Below are 17,815 nucleotides of genomic sequence, written 5' to 3' on the forward strand. Positions count from 1 at the left end.
CAGTTTTCTTCCCCTGCCTTAAAATTCATATGCACCCAAGGAAGCTTCATAACCCCTAAAACATGACATAACATTCAGGACTGTAAAAATGAAAATACTTCACTATTTTCAGTTCAGTTGAATTTAAGAACATAAATCAAAAGTCTTTTCAATAACAAAGTAGATTTTTAAAGTCCTTTATTAATCTGAATATAAAAAGACAGAAGTTGCCTATGATATAGGACAAAGCTCTTGCTTCATGAGGAAACAAAATTTTCTTTACAAAGTGAAAAAATAAATACCCTCTTAGAGTAAGGTTTATATGCTAATGTGTCATAAAAAAGTAGAGTTTTAATATTTTGACAAAATGTCTGTGCAAAGAAACAGATGCATAAACACACATTACTGCTACATTAAGGCAATATGAAAAGTATAGTCAGAAAATTTCAGTAAAGTGACAGTGTACTTTTCTAGCTTCAAGCCAGTATTGCACCCAAACATGGTCTCTAGTTCCCTCTGTACCCTGGAGAATACACTAGGAAACCAGAGCCTAAAATGCCCAAGTAGGGGGGTGGAGATTAAAAACATCTTAGCAGGAAGTGACCTACCCAATAAAGATGTTAACCGAAGAAAGCGTTTAAAATTGTACACAACCCTCATTTTAGAAATTAATGGTACATGTTTAATAGTTTAAAATCAGTCTCCAAAAATAAAGCCAATTTAAAGGGCAGCTGACTGCAGCTCCCGAGACCACCAGCCAAGTCAGATGTGGGAAACCCGGGAGTACCTTGCCCACTGAGAGCTGGGAATGCAGTTTGGAACAGTGCTTCCACAGGACACAGCCAGCCAGAAGATTCCCCTGACCCACCCTCAACACTTTTAGGTCAACAAACCTGTCCCACCCTTCCACAGCTATTCTCTCAGAACGGCTTTCTATTTAATAGAACTCCAAGTTAAATACAGCTGCTTGATGAAGCCTTGTAACTTTAAGAACCAACTTTTTTTAAAAGAAGTTCTCTCCTCTTTAAAGCAGTTTACTAAAAGCAGAAACTATGAGCCATTCTAAACTGATACTTGTAAAAGCTAGTCTAACTATTAAAATAAATGGAGTGACTGTGCTAAAAAGGATTCAGAGAGTGTAAAAGAAAAGGCTGCATTGCTCTCTCTGGGTGTATCAGCATGTGTACACCATGTTTCTCCAGGGTTACCAAGCTTTGTGGCAACACCACCATGCTACAAACTTACACATCATTCTCCTTTTCAGTAATACAAATTGATTACACTTCTGCTCTCAAAAGATGTCCCAAACCATTTTGGACATGCTGAACAAAGAATATTTATGTTAACAAATGCAGTATTTTTGCTTTTGATCGTGGATAGGTGCCAGAGTGATTGCCTTCTTCACAATCAATGGTTGCATTTCATATTAGTGCAGTTTAAAGAGTACATGATGGGTTTAAAGTGTGTACGTAGATCATATCACAGTCAGATTGAGAAGACTGGTGTGGGTTGGCAAGTACACATGCTGGACATGCTCTACACGAGATCGGCAAACAGGGCATGACTGGAAAGGAAAAACATTATGAAATTAGTTTATATCATACTGAGAGTCTCTACACTTACTGGAGACTTCCCTCCATGTACACAAAACCAGCATTTTCCCATAATGTCCATATTTAAAACATGGTATCATGAGAAACATGCCGTGAGGGTAAGAATTAGCTGCAAGTTAAGTTAGCACAGCTAATACTTATCTTCAGACACATCTAAACAAAACATTCTTTGGAACTAGTTTACCAGAAACAAAATTTTAAAAATAAGTTTTACTAGAATATCAACATAAACATATTAATCCATGACTTAAGTACACAGAAAGCAAAAACTTCCATGTATTTGGTAACTCACACCCTAATGGCACTGCAATTACCTGTAATTGGGCAGCACAGGTCTTGCAGCATACTGTGTGGCCACAGGGACAAAAGGTCGAGTTTATTTCTTCTTCACAACACACCATACACAGCATGGACTCCTTTAGCTTCCGCAGCTTCTCTTGCAGAGCTTTTGTTTGTTGGCAGCTAAGACCCTCCTCACAATTGTCACAGTTCATGCTGCTTTCCGAAGACTTAAGGGGGGAACTTGGTGGGGTTTGGTCACTTCTTGAAACAAGATCCACAATGCCAGCATTATAAAGAGCTCGCCTTGCATGATCATAAACTTCTTTTGATGTTCTTTTAATGTCAAAAACGTATTTTTTACCAAGATTAATGTTTTCATTCAGAAACAGAGATGCTAGGTGGCCCTTCAAGTCTCGACTATACTGCATCATGACAGCACTGGTGACAGTGTCACACCTATAAAGCAACAGGACAAATGAAAACTTGGTTAGTTAACACCAATAAACCTATCCCTACAATCATTTGTTCCCAAAGCTGAAGTAACATCACTAAAATTAAAGGAAATTGAGCAGTCTGAGGTAGTATTTAAGCTCTTGAATGTTGTTTGCATGGCAGCTCTACTCCGTAAAATGGAAAAGTGACAGTTATTTTACATCTCCAAAAATGTGAAGCATCCAGTAAAATGGAGTCAAGCCTACGGAAGGGACTTAAGGCATTATGCCAATATAAACAGCCAACACTTACTTAATCCACAGCTCAGCCTGGCAACACCTTTACATGGTCATTTCCAAACACTGCATTAAAGAATTCCAGTCTTTGGCATAACAGCTCTTCCTTTAGACAGGCTCTCAAATTTTTAGCAGAGAGTCAAGTAATGTCTTTAACCAAATTTCTACTCAGTACTTTGTGTACTAGTATTACATCATCTGAAGGGAACCAGTGTAAATACAGTGTAGAAAATTAAGCCATTTGTATTTGCCACAGAGTATTTCCGCTACCCTAACCATGCCTGTCATATTTCAGTGACATAGATCTGCAGAAGCCTATTAAGGCACATTACTTCTCTAGGCAGCCTAGGAGAGAACACACCAACACAGAAAGACCACAGCCTCACTAAGCCTGAGGTCCAGATCTAAGCTTACAGGCAAATGTTATTGCCTGGCTGAAGTCCTGCTTAAACCACAAACTGCAAAGGACAGAAGAAGTTACAAGCAGAGACAAAGATCAAAAAGTTCAGACTAAGTTATATAACACTAATTGCCTGATAAAAGTACAAAGAGGGCAAACCAGCAGTGCAAAGGCATATCATTACAGAACAGAACAAGACATGCTTAACATCAGGCTCACAAAACAAGCAGTGAGCTGCTGATTAGCTGCAGTGGTTAGAAAGGCAATTAGACATTAACTGCTGTAACTGATTTCAGACACTGGACAGGTCTTTGCCTAGTTATCTACTTTCCTCTGCTTTAAGTCCATTTCTTATCTTACAAAGTAACTGAAATGGATATGTGGTAGTTAAAGAAAACACTGTCTATGACAGAACTGACAGGTCTACTGCTCAGTGTTAAACCTCACAATAGGAATGAAAAAGGGTTTAAAAAAAATCATCCATCAACAAATGATTACAACAGCCTGACCTCAAAGAGCAATAGGATAAAGACAATGGATAGCTGCTGGCATGAAACAAAATCCTGGGCATGTGAGCAATGACAGAGGAACTGCAGGAAGATTTAAATACATGGGAGGGGAAGGTGGCATACAGATAACCTCTGTATGCAACTGGAGGAGCCAAATAAAGGAGAAACAAGGAATACAAGTGCATGAGCTACACCTACATTTTCTGAAGGACAGAATCTTTTTTGCACTCTCGTCCTTTCTCTCATATAGGGAAAAAAGTATGTATTGTTTATGAGGTATCAAAGAACACAGTAACTTTATATTCTCAAGTCTTGTTGTTCATAGTGGTAGACTGAGAAATTTTTCTTACTTGTCTTGTACTCCCACCCCCCAAAATGGAAAGGAGCAAAAACTTGTTTGGCTTCTTCACTTAAAAGGAAAGCAGAGGCTGCAAAGACAATGAAATTTTGCAGAGAATGTCTGAAGTACAGTCAGACTGCTGGCTGCTTAAGCACTTAAATACTGTGGAGAGGAGCAGCAGCAGCGGGCTCTAGTGGCAACACTGACCTGTAAAATGCGTGAGTCTCTGTAATTGCTCTGTAGAGTCCACTTGCTGCCCTTGTACTGATCATCTTAAACAAGAGAACTACACTATTACCAGACTCCTTGGTTACAGTCAGATACACATTCTTCCCAGACTGAGTTGCCATTTGAACAACAGGATAAGCAATCCTACCAATGAATAGAAAAAGAAAGGTTATTTAGCTTAAGGATAAAGGCATTTTGCACAAACTACTATGGTGCACTTTATCAGAAGTCACAATAACGTGATTCTGACTGTTGTCTGTAATGCTGGACCAAAGATGCCACCCCAAACACACACACACAAAAATCAAGAGTATTAAGGCCCATTTGTCTTGATTATAAGCGGGTAGTGTCCTCAGACCCTACATTCCAACAGCTCCTTTTAGTAACTCAGAGCAGTTTCATTCACGTTTCATGTATGTAAGAGCTAGAGGCATGCTCAGTACCTCTGAAAAACAGAAGATTAAAATGGTTCCACAAAACACATACCTGTTGATAGGACTGAAGTCATCTTTACAGATGGATATGCCTTCAGGTCCAACGCCAATAAGGAGTTTTTGCCCTTCACTATCTCTCACTGAGTGCCACTCTACCCCATAGTTCTCCAGTGTTGTAACGATCTGTAGAACCTGGTATTCAGCAGAAGCCTGGCTTAGACCTTCTAGCTCCTTGTGCTTTGCAATAATGCTGTAGATAAGGACAGGTGAAAAAATCAAGGACATGCCATTACTGTCAGCAGCTTAACATGGGTTTTTAGATGGCCTAAGATTATTAAATGCTCCTGAGCTGCTTTATCTGGCTATAGAGACTTTCAGTAATCATGAACTGGAAAGAATTAAGAATTACCAAAGCATCCTCAGAATGTTCAGGAGACAATACTATGTATTTCCTTAAAAATTAAAAAGCTACATGTAATCAAGGCTTTACAAGTAACATTTCCACCCCCCACCCCCACCACTCGCAATACCTGAACAACCACAAAGTTTGTAACTAAAAAAATGAAGTCTACCAAAAGACATGACACAGTTTCTTGATATTCAGGAACTGAGCTGTACAGGTATTTGGGAATTTGTTTAATTCTCAGTTTAAGAGTACTAAGCCAGATAAATTCTTATTACTTTTTCAGCTGTACAGGTCTAAGACACACTTGCAACTTGATTATCCTACTCCATGTATTTAGATTACCTATAGCTATCTAAATTATTTTTAACACTACAAGATACACTACAGCATCAGCAATTAAGGGCATAACAAAACCTTATGCTTTTGGTCTCCAAAAAGGATGTTATACCACTGTGCTCTTTTTACCTCTCCAAAATGGTAGTGGTAAGCTCTTTTGCACACAACTCTTCATAATTGTACTTGGCAGTGTTCTGGTTATAGTCTCCAAACTTCATCTGTGCCAACAATGCACTAAGTTCAACTGCATGCTCTGAAGAACACTGAAGATTACCAGCAAGAAGATCTTCTTTTATATGCAAGAAAAACATATGCCTGAAATTGAATCAGAAATGTCTGCTTATATAAAATGTTAGAAGAAATTTGTAATCAAGAACCTACAATGAACATACTAAGTAGAGGAAGTCTGGCACAAGGGAAAGAAAAGGGCCTCCACCTTACTCCTCACACTTAAAGATGAGGCTACAACTGCAGACTGTGTCTAAAAGCACTATTAAAAGAAGTCAACACTTTAGTATCATGTTCTTAAGACTAAGAACTCCTTTAACTCTTAACAGCACTTAGTAATTTCAATTGAGTAAAATATCAGTGAAATATTTGGATTAGTTTCCTAAGTTTAAATTTCTTTGGTTGCCATTTCCAAATTATTCTGCTTTTCAGAAAAGCAAATCAGAAGAGCAGCCAAGACAGCATACCCACATCTATCATGCAGCAGGAGAAGCCACACCTTCCCCACATAGCTGCAATGCCTCTGCCACCACAGTCCAAGGGAAGATGGTGCTTTTGCCACTGCCATGATTATACAGTAACTTGAACCATCTAAAGAGGCACTGTGGAATAAAATACAAAAACATCTACTGCGTAAACATTTGTCAGACCAACCTTTACACTTTGGATCAAGGCAGGTTTGACAACTAGCTGGAAAATTCACAAAGCTGCTCTTAATTACCTAACAGGTCAGTTAATTCAACAAATCAAGGTTTCCACCAACACTTACAGCAGCCTGCTAATTTCCCCTAAAGCCTACCTTAACTTTTACAAACACATCCGTACCCCTCCTCAAAGACAAAAATTTCATAGCATTTGTTCTTAAGACTCAACATATTTATGTAAACCAGACACAGAAGTAATTATGTATGACTGGATAGAAATGTTTCACTAAATGAAGCGTAGTACCCACAGGAATGTGTCTTAGCTTTCACAGTAATGGGACATTTACACTTAATTTTAGAAAAAGTAAAATGTAACCTACTTAAAAAGCTATATTGAGCCACTCAACACTGAAGTTCAAGATGCTAGTAAGTGATTAGCTTTCTGTCCAACAGCAATTCTGGCTATCTTACACATACTTGCAAAATTTGTGTTCATTCTCAGCTCTATGGTAACTGCTGCAGCTAAGAAAATGCTGGCCCAAGAGATGCTCTGTATCCAGAACTTTTGCAATCAGGAAAAAATAGGTTTTCAGTTCTCATAAGCTGCCCTACAGTCCATTTCCTGCAGCTAGTCAGAGCTCAACACCTCATTTTGCAAGCAGTTCAGGACATGCTAGAGCTTCATTGCAGTTGTGACACAAGTACTTAATTGCATCACTGATGTTTAGACATCAATCTATACTTCAGCAGTTGTAGTGGGGATCTGGTGCAAGCTAATATCCTCACTCTATGCAGGACACAAGTTTAGGCAGCAAGAGGACCAGAACTTCAGGCAGTAGTCTCCACTGGTAGCAGGTTATTCCTTGTTTAGGCTTTTCTTGGAGAAAGTCACAAACATCTGCTCCAATCCCTTTCTCCTACTTTCCTAATTCACAACTCCTTTGGCTTGGGTCACAGAATAGCCTATCTGTGGCTTTTAGAATGCATAGGTTGTACACACTCCTTTTGAGGCTCAGTCCACAAATCAAAATTGATGAATTACTAAACCAAAATACAGTCAAACAGTAGGCATTTCCCTAATGCCAATCATAAATGGCTTTTCATGCAGGTTTTCCAGTCATTGTAACAACATACTAATTACACATACAGTATTTCAAAGAAATATCATGACAATTTTCTTCTCATTAGCTGACACGTTTACAACTACCACACCTTGTATCTTCAGCTTATTTTATGCATACAATAGTACTGACTACACCTTGCTGGGAAGGCCTTATTGACATCAAGAGGGGAGCTGAAAAACAAAAGACCACTCCTGCAAATGCAGATGCATTACAGAAACAACTACAACAGAGGCACAGCTTGTCACATTCCATTACTAAAAAGCCAGTAACGACATTGGTAGACAACCAACTTTAAGGTACAGGGTGCATCACACCAGCTAACATGCAGTAACTTCCCATAACTGTCTCAAATCACATAAGGGAAAACATCTCACAGAAACCAAGCTACTCTGCATTTTTCTGATAAAGAGGACAAAGTATGGCCTGCGTAAGGGACAGTTAGTGCAAAGTAACTACAGTTATGCAAGTTCATGTCCTGGCTTACACTATGGTAAGCTATTTTGTTGAGTCAGAGAAAAACAGCCATATTTAACAGTCCATCTCACAGTCATTGGTCTGCACTTAGAAACACCATTGCTGGCCCAAGCCCACTGCCTAAACTGCACCCATAATAGGTCAGGAACTAGTTAACCAACAGCCTGCCAGTGTAATGAGGTTTTGAATGACAGTGAATGACTTAATACAGCAGCTGCCCTGAATCAAGGTTCAAGTAGCAAATTCACCATTGTGGTTTTTAAGTCCTTAAGCATGCTTGAAAAAGGAAAAGTATCTAGAGATTTAAAAATACCATGAGTGCTGCAAACATTTTATACACCTGAAAAAGTAATTCTGATTAGTGTAGATTCTGATTAGCCCATCCAGCCTAAGACTGCACTTATGCAGAGTTGTATTAATATATCCATTGCAAAATCATCCCCCTTCAATGTTCAAAACATGACACCAGCCAGAATCTGATTATAAAAGCAGATTTTTTCTTTTGACACAAAACTAAAGTCTTTTGATCCTTAAACAGAAAGGCAGAACAAAGTGCTTTTATTGTTGAATACAGTCAAGCGAAACTAAAGCATTAGGAGCCTTGAGGCAGTTCCTTATCTAATTCTGCAAAGTCTAAAAGACCCAACAGATCAACTGTAGAAAACCTGGCTGTATGACAGATTCTGTTAAGCTACCAGAAAGTATTTATGCAAGTTTTTGTAAGTTAGATTGTGACCTAATCACTTAATAGCACTTACTCCACTGTCCCTTCTCTCTCTAGGAATATCTAGAAACAATAAACACATTGTTAAAGCTTTTCCCACCTCTAAAAATACTCAGGTTGTACAGTAAAATGGTACTTGGCTTTTCAAAGAATTATTTCAGTGTTAGTATTTTATGCTTAACAGAATTTTTACCAAGCAAGTTTTAAAACAATGAACTGTTTTAAAACTGTAAACTGAACTGTGTGTAACTGAAGTCCTCTCAGGTTACATTTGCAACACTAGTGGTAACGTGCCAGTTTAACCACCATGGAAGAAACAAATTGGTTTTGTTTCTGCATCATTCACCACTTCAGTTACACACCACATTAATATTACCTGTTACAAGTTTGAGAAGTAACTCAAGTTAGGCAAGAGGTATGTTCCCTACCCCTGCCTCAATATTCTCTTAGCTGTTACTACTCTTGCCAAAGTTTCATTTCACCTTTACATCTTCATAGAAAACAAGTCTTCACAACTCTGAACTTTACCATTCACTTGTTGTGGCTCCCAGTCATCTTAACTCCTGCCAGACACATTAGGACATTGAACAACTACTGGCAGCTTTAAGAACAAACAGAATCTTCCATTGCACTTGTAGCCCAAGTTGTATGCTCAGCATTGGTACAAAAGACAGCCTATATAACCTAGAACAGCCTCAATTTCCCCCCAGAATTCATGCTGGTTAGATACTCCTGTATATTCAACCATGGAAGGTTTCCTTTGAGTTTGGTAGTTCAAAACAGTACATAGAAATACTGATCAGAGGACAAAGCATTCAGTTTGCCAAAGCTGTACTTCATTAGTCACCACCCAGGCAGAATTTCTTCCTTTCCAAAGAAAAAGCAGTTTTAGAATTAGAACAGGATCACGTGCATTCTTCAAGCACTAGTTACACTGCTGATTTTATATTAATTTTGTATCCTTGTTTTTGCCCCAGTGCTTTTCATACAATTGAAGTTCTATGTGCATATTAAAACATTCAGTAAAATCAAATGTAAAGTGTGATTAAGGTATTTTTTTTGCACATAAATAATTTGATACAAATGCTGTAGAAACGGGAGGTTACAAGGAGCTTTCACAGCAGCTGGCCCATTTTACAAAAAACTACAGCTACCAAACCAAAGTCAAACCCAGATACCACATCATTGCTTTTTGCCTCCCTCTGAAGCTATTTATGCAGGCTGACTGCATTGAACACCACTACCAGAAATGGATATCAGTATTTCACTGGAATGAAATTCCTACAGGAGGCAGATCACCCAGTTAGTGTTCGCCCAACTGAACCAGCAATAACAACCCCACAAAATAAGTACTATGGGAAGTGTGGAGTATATGTAATACAAGCTTAATTTCTCTTAACTCACTGAAGACAGTTACATGCATTAGGAATCAAAGTTCTGCACTGAAAACTTTGTTCCTACTACTTTTTTAATCAAGAAGGGAAAACAGGGCAAATAGAAATCTAGAGTTTTAAGCTCTAAACTTAGCTGTCAGTGGAAAGAGTGACAAACCCCAATTCTTTACCAATAAAAATATCTGTATGTGACTCATGATTCCTAAACTAGAAATATAGTCAAAAGAACCCATTCTCTCGCCAGACTACTGACAAGAATCTTAGGATACATCCCAAGGAGCCGTCTGTTCTCTTTGGGGTATGACACTCCCTACCATAGGGTAAGGCTCTTTCCTACTATGAAGTAAGTTTACAACTCTCTGTAGTCCAAAGGAATCAAAATTAAGAGGCATAATTGTTCTCCCTAAAAGTATATTGATAAAGATCTCTAGATCTATAGAATGCAATTCTGTTTTTAAAAGCAGAATTAAGGCCTCTCCATATGAAAGAACAAAGCCATTGCAATTACAGTGATGTTCCTCAGTATCTTTGCTCTTATTTGCTCTCTGCAGAGTGTGTGAGAAGTTACCAACTGCAATTCAACTCTGATTTTGACAAACAGATCCCTTAAACTCACCTTGCTGTCTATTCCAGCAGGCTGTTTCATTGCCTTGTAACAAATACCATGATTGCAGCACTAGCTAGCCTGTGCTATAGGATGATAGGATGTTTTTCCTATTTTCTACCTACTACACATCTAACTACTCAAAATATTTTACAAGCCAGTTATTAGTTTTAACTAATTCATCAACACAACTGGGTAACACTGCAAAAGCAGTGTACTTCGTAAACATCACTCAAATACCAGCAAACATCACACAGAGCTTTCAGTAGCTTCCAAAACACACATTACTTATCTCAAGGCTGGAAACACAGCTCTTGTGAATGCTTCATCAGATCGCATGGCTTGTGTGAATCTGACACGTTTTAAGTTGTCACGGCTCACATACGAGGGTTGGAGTCTCACTCATATTGCACAAGACAAGTAACTGCCCGTTTTGAAGTACCTATGGTTAAATCTTACATGGCTCAAAAAAAATGATTCACTGCAAAATTATTGCTACTCTTGCACACTCAGTGCAGCTTTGCCTTTATCCTGTCAGACTTGAAGCCACTGGTCTCCCGACCCACTCGGCCTCCTGCGCGTCTCGGCAAGCGCTCAGGCCGCTCGGGAGGCCGCAGGCTCCGGGCTGCCCTCCCGACGAGCGCGGCGGGCCGGGGCGGAGCTGCTCTCTGCCCCGGGACTGCGGCGGAGCGCAGCTGGGAGCCCGGCACAGCGCAGCGCCCGCCGCCGGGGTTACTCCCGGCCAGCGGCCCGCCGTTACACGCACCGCGGCCACCCGTCCCCGGCAGCGCGGCTCCGCCCGCCGGCCCCGCTCCGCCCCCCGCCGAAGTCGTCCGAAAATTCCGAGTAGTGAAGTACAATCACTCCTCCAAGTCCCAGCTCCTCGCTGGAACGAACGCATGTACAAGGAAGCGCTGTAATTCCCTACTTCCTAACATTCGATACAAAACCCAACCACAAATCGTTCTGACAAAACCCCTACTTCTTACTTTTTCTTTTACCAACTGTTGCACTACCTACCAAGAAATACAGAAAACAGCAAAGCCAAACATGACATAAGCCAAAGCTTATGATCTAGGTCCTGGACCACCACATGTATCTTTAAGCAAAAAGACAGCAGCCTTTTTCAAGCCAATGTGATTTTCCATTAAAAAATGTATAGTTACTCAAACTCCTCCAAACAAGTCCACATTTCAAACTTGTTTGTAAAACTCTAGTTGACAGCAGCAGATTAAATTTGAATAGCATTCTTGCACTGAAGCCCTTTCATTCCACCGAAAACAATGCTGAACTACAATATCCTGTGGTGAAATTCAGTACCAGGCAGTCAAAAAAAATTAGAAATTGAGATCCGAAGAACCACAGAACAAACCACTTTTAACCCTGTAAGAGGAAAGAAAGCATAGTACGAAGGCTTTCCCCCATGCAATTCTCCCATTCGCAAAGCGCTCTGTGAAGGTGGCTTGCTGCCCGAGTGGCCAAAGGTACAATGACAACCTGCTCTGCCTTCGCACCAGGCAGGAGAAGGCTCCCTTGCATAAGAAGATTAAAATGCATGAGGCTGCAACCTTCCATGGGACTGCACACTGATTAAAGATAGCACAAGCACAGGCTGCCAGATCAGCTTTTCACACAGCATGTAGAAACCTGAACATTAAATTGCTACAAACAAATATACACCTGAGGTTTAAATTTAAGTGCAAGACAAGTATCTCTAGCAAAGCAGTACAAGTGGGGCTGACAAAGTTTCCAGAGTATATATAAAAAAACTGGTAACAACTCTGCCACTACATTCACTATTATCATCACAATGAAGCATATCAACAAAATTTAGAATTACTTGCAGCTTCCCAGATTTCAAAAGCAGTCTCAACATGCACCAAATTTATAGGTAAAAACAGTCAGAGGCAGCAAGTAAAAGACTGGGAACTTCCTCAGCGTTCTCACCAGGGACCAGAGGGAAACAGCTCTGCCAGAAACACCCTGTACATCTGCTGTGGACAGAACTGCTCTGGAAACCAAGGACACCCATCACTATTTCTTCACCAGTCAGCACACTGACTGCAAGTAAAGGTAAGAAACAAGGTGTCAGCTGTAACTGTACAGCTAATCCTTGCAATTCTACGATATACCTATTGATTTAGAGTTCCATCACAGGTTTAACTAGGTTTTTTTCTTCCCCTTGATACCACACATGCTTACATGGAAACTAAATATGAATGCACAGTTATGGGCATACATAAATCCTCAGGCAGACCCAAACAGAAAAAAAGACTAAATTACTGAAACTCAGTGTCAACACTACAGAAATACACATTGACCACAGGCACTACAGAATTCTAGGTCTGCTAGATAGAGGCTACTGGGCATACACAACTAAACACCAGCTATTGCAAACTGGTTTACAACTTGTATTTGTTTTAGCAAGAACACTAAAAATACTCAGTATGTAGACCAAACAGCTTGGCTAAAGCCTCAGGACTGCTCATGTTTGCAAGACAGAGCAACATTAAATACCACTAAAATGCCTCTTGCTCTCCAAAATCAGAAGTATTTCCAGAGCAGAATAGATGTCTTCTGATGACTGAGCCTCAATTTTAAAGCTGTATGTTAAAAACACTAGTTTCAGAACAGTCTTAATCCACGTGTAAAAGAAAGCTTGTCCCCGCTACAACCTTTTAAAGCTACCTTTACAGTGGAGAACTGCGTGCTGCTTTGATGTAGGTATACCAGCTCTGCTACATCCCAGCTACACAACCTGTCTGTTAGGCCCTTGGGCTACATTTCACCAGTTTCAAGCCCTCTTAACTTGCACAACATGCCAAGTCTTGCATTGACAGTGTTGAAGGCAGGAACACAGATGTCTGCAAAAACCTCTTAAAGTTGAACATTCATCAAAGATAGCATAAAAACACCAATCATACAAGCTTAGGTTTCCTCAGATTCACCCTGATGTGGTCTGTGTGTGGAAGCAACACGTTCAGGGTAATCTCCTCTGCCTCATCAGGTATGAAATTGCATCGCTCCTTTTGTTCTACATGAAAATCCTTTGTTATTTGGTTTTATTCTTATTGAGAATAATTAACTAAGAAGACAAGGTTTCATTAAGGAAAACACTCAAAAAGAGCTCAAAGATATGCCAGAGATGGTAGAATTTATTTTTCTAAAATAAGGTGTACCAAAACTGGGATTTGGTCAGAATGTGTTTGCCTCACTAAAGCTATTATATAGGACAGCTATAGTCTAACCCCACAGCGTTCTAGAGACTTCAACCAGATTGATGAGTGGAAACCACTGCTCCCCAAAAGCCTCTGCCCTGCACATTAGTTCAAAAAATGAAACAACATTGACATGCATACTCCTAACTCAGAACCTTTTTCCTGTGAACAAACACCAAATCCTGCTGTCAGCTTCTCACCAACTTCTTTAGACAAATATCCTGTGCAGAACCACCATGTTGTATCCATGGTCTTAATTCTGAAAGAACCAAGTTAAGCTGAGGAGTGAAAACATATTTTGGCATCATCATATAGACGCTCTATAGATTTCAATTTGCCCCATTTATATTAATTGTACTATCTGAAGCTAACAGGAAAAATTAGTTGAAAGGTCAGCATTAAATATACATATTTATATATGCACAGTTTTCTTTAAAGACAACACCATGACAATTCATGTTGTAATCAAACTCAAGCAGTAAAAGCAAGTGTTCACCGCTAATCCTAGATGACTAATTCTTACAACTGGCTAAGAGTATAACAATCCAGCTAGGAGGACTCCCGACAGAAGCAAAACAGCTGTTTCTTTTGTAGCCTCAAAGGGCCTGTAGCTATTTGAAAGTTACTGTAATATAACACCAGACAAAAAGGAACTCAGCAAGTTTTTTTGCTCTGTGGGAGGAATTGTTTCCTGCCTTTCTGTAGCAGTGGTTTAGAACGACCTAGAGTAACACCACTGAGCAGGGGTTACTATCGGACATGCAAATACCATACAAATGATTTGCTACTGGTAGCGTCATTTCTTCCACTTCCAGCACTAAGTGCTCATGGAGCTACCTACACTCATTACTTACCTGTACCTACACAAAACTATTACCAGTTTTCCTTTTTTTTTCCAAAAAAGAAATAATGTACTTAAGTAACACTAAGGTTTTAAAACCGCACAGAGAAGTCAAGCAAGATTACCATAAAACAGAATAAAACAAACCCAGTATGTAACTTTCCTAAGTTACAGAAATCGAAAACAAAATAATAAAATTACTTAGTCCTCTTTACCTTACCTTGTCTGTTCTTGTAAGATCAGATGCGGCTCTACGAAAAACTTGACTCTTAATTTCAATCGATAAGGGGCTAAACCATCCATCTGCTGGGAGATCCTGTTCCTCAAATTCAGCCACAGATTCTCCCCTTTGCTGCCAGTGAACTGCAGTCCAAAATAATCAACTTCTATAATACCCAGCCTTCTGCAAACCTGAAAGAAAGAGGTTCTTTATAACGGGGCTACAACACAATGACAAAAAGCATCACCTGAATCAAGTAAGGTTTCAGACTGCTCACTTAAAAAGCAAAAAAATGGATCCTGCTGTAAGCACCTTTATGCAAAAGTTCACTTAAACTACTTGGATTTTCAGTTGCGTACAAAACAGCATATAGCCAAATATTAAGAACAAACTGGGAATTTCTCCACAAGCTGAAAACCACATGGAATTTCATGGTCAAATTCCGTCCCCCCTTGTCACCCCCAGGACAGGCACTGAAGAAGGTCAGTGTATTTCCAAAAGAGAAGAGTACCTGTTATTCAACATCACAGCCAACCGCACTTTCTAAACAAGGAGAGGAAAAAAAAAAGTACAACGCGTAAGTTTTATGTCGATGTCACCAACAGGCTTGGGCTGCCACGCTTGGCTCTCCCCAGCATCCTCACGCCAGCCGCCGCAGCCACATCGAGGAACGGCGACCGAAAGGGCACCGGCACGACCAGCTTCAGCCAGGACGGCCCCAAGCAGGCCGTGGGAACCACTGCGGCACCTCCCGGGCGGCGTCACCCCAGCCCAGTGGGTCCCACTCGTGCCCACCCCCCCAGCCCCGGGGACAGTCGGAAGAGGCTGCAGCGATGAGGCCGAGGCCTGCCCTTCCCACACCGCTCTGTGAAGAGAGAAGTGCCGGAGAGCGCCGAGGCGGGGGATGCAGCAACCTCTGCCTCAACACGGAGGGGGAAAAGGGTAAAAAAAGATAAAAGGAAAGAAAAGAAAGAAACCCCGGAGGAGACCGCGGGGGGGGGGGGGGGGGGGGGGACGGCGGCTCCCCGCCCCCACCGCGGCGGACGCCCTCGCGCAGCGCTGCGCCGCCGCACGGCCCTGCCTCGCGCCACCGCGCCCCCCCCCCCCCCCCCCCCCCCGCCAACGGCCGGGGGCGCCACGAGCGGGCAGGCCGCGCTCCTCCATCGTTTCTCCCCCCTCCGCCTCGGGCGCGGTGGCGGTTCGGGGAGGGCGAGAGGGGGTGACGCGCGCCCGCCGGCTCGCGCCCCCGTCAGGCACCAACGGCCTGCGCTGCCCAACGGTCACCGTTCCCCTCCCCACCCCGCGCCCCGGCAGCGCGGCCCCTCACCTGGTTGAGGCAGTCCTCGCCGTTGGCTTTCGCCTCTACCTCCACCTCCATCACCACCGCGTCCGGCCTGGTCACATAGCACAGCATGGCTGGGGCCAGCCAGCGCTGCTGCTGCTGCTGCTGCCACGGACACCCGGAGCGGCTGCCGCTGCGGAATGGCAGCTGTCGCTATAGGCTGAGCTACTGCCACGGCCACCGCCCGCGCCCGAAGACCGCTAGCGGCCACCGTCCGCCCCCCTCCTTCTGTGCTGGAGCTCCGCCGGCTCCGCTCCCTCCAAATATATCCTCCGTCCGCGCCCTCCCCCCCCCACCCGCCCACCGCGGAGCGGCACCTGCAGACCAATCACGAGGCGCCGCTCATCGCTGCGGGTCGCCGCTGTCAACCAATCAGCGCCGCCGTCGCTGGGAAAACGGCGGCGGCCGGGAGGTCTGTTTGTTGTCGTCCCTCGCCGGCGCCCCCTGCCGGCGCGCAGGGCCGCGGGCAGCCCCCGGGACTCCCCGCGGGACTCCCCGGGGTCCTCCGGCCCGGCCCGGCTTGGCCGCCCGGAGAAGCCGGTCCTCGGGGCCCTCCTCGTCTTTGGCACCCAGCGTCAACAAATTATATTCATCCGCCGCCACCTGCAACAGCCCAGAACTTCTCACCCTGGAATTATGTCCGGTTAGATCGCAGTAAAGCGACGGCGGAGACCAAAACCCCCTGGCAGGGCCTGTCTACAACCTTAATTTGAGAATGAGCTGCCCTGAGCTATGCCACAACCACGTATCTTCGTTGCTCATCTCTAGGCTTTGCAAACACTCCTTTTCATGGAGTTGAGGGGAAAATAACCTGAGGATTAATTCTCTCTCTCCCATGTTCTCTTTGGCCTTGCTCCAACTTTGTGTTATGCCGCATGCAAAGCACTGGAAATGTGGAAATTTTAAGAAGGACCGGTCAAGTGATATTGAAGCCTCCATGCACTGTCACGCTGATGGACAATTGAGCTTTTACACTCATTGAACCCTGTAGGTATGAAGCTTGTGGGTGTCTCCTGGCCAGGAGAGGAACACCTGCACCAGGCGAGCCCTAACAAGTATTTGCTTGACAAACAGACCCGAGGTGTGTAAAGTAGTTTATGGCTGCTTTAACAATGGAAATTGAAATGACAGGGAGGACTGAGTACAAAACGCATGCTGTGTATGTTCCCCAAAAGAAATGCAGATCAAAGAAGCGCTGAGCAGGGCAGTGGTGAGGAACAAGTAGGCTGTCAGGGGAAGAATCAGGAGAGGAAGTGGGGATTTGAAACTGCAGCGAAGGATAAGAACAATAACCCACAGCACTAGTGCAAGGTCACCGCAGAGCTGAATATTAACTTGTTTCCATCTGTGGGCGGCATTTACTTCTGTTTGGGCATTTCTGCCGTGCTTCTCAGGGTCGTTAGTTGGTTCAATTTGGAGCTCTCAGAATAGATGCTCGTTCTGCTGAGAACTCTGCAAACACAAGATATGGAGCTCTATCCATTTTGTTCATGTGTAACTAGAAGACTGCTCAGTTCTGAACCATGCAGAGCAGTAGGAGGCAAGTAAGAGTCAGGACATGAGATGTCAAACCTGAATGGTGCTGCATTTCACCTGAACATTTACTAGCTCAGATTTTCATGCTATAGTGTTTAAGTTGAAGATCTGAGAGTCTTAAAAGACCAAACTCATAGTGAAGGGTAGAAAAAGGGAAATAACATGAAAGAGAGATGGATGCAATCACAGAATTATGTTCACTCTGTGATTT

General features: G+C 42.5%; 1 protein-coding gene across 2 annotated transcripts; it reads right to left on the reverse strand.

Moving 5' to 3' along the window:
• Positions 1-286: 286 nt before the first annotated feature.
• MYLIP (myosin regulatory light chain interacting protein) lies at positions 287-16,140 on the reverse strand. 2 transcript variants are annotated; one of them, XM_086469136.1, is made up of 7 exons: positions 16,054-16,140; positions 14,727-14,917; positions 5,385-5,570; positions 4,566-4,763; positions 4,059-4,223; positions 1,907-2,330; positions 287-1,543 (listed from the first exon to the last, which is right to left on the reverse strand). In XM_086469136.1, the coding sequence occupies exons 1-7, from the start codon at positions 16,138-16,140 to the stop codon at positions 1,454-1,456; spliced, it is 1,341 nt and encodes a 446-aa protein (XP_086325262.1). In that variant the 3' UTR covers positions 287-1,453. The 2 variants fall into 2 exon arrangements, with proteins under 2 accessions (XP_086325262.1, XP_086325263.1); XM_086469137.1 differs by lacking the exon at positions 4,059-4,223.
• Between the last annotated feature and the right edge of the window lie 1,675 nt (positions 16,141-17,815).

Source organism: Leptosomus discolor, chromosome 8, assembly GCF_034619465.1.
Source record: "Leptosomus discolor isolate bLepDis1 chromosome 8, bLepDis1.hap2, whole genome shotgun sequence".
NCBI classification, from domain to species: Eukaryota; Metazoa; Chordata; class Aves; order Leptosomiformes; family Leptosomidae; genus Leptosomus; species Leptosomus discolor.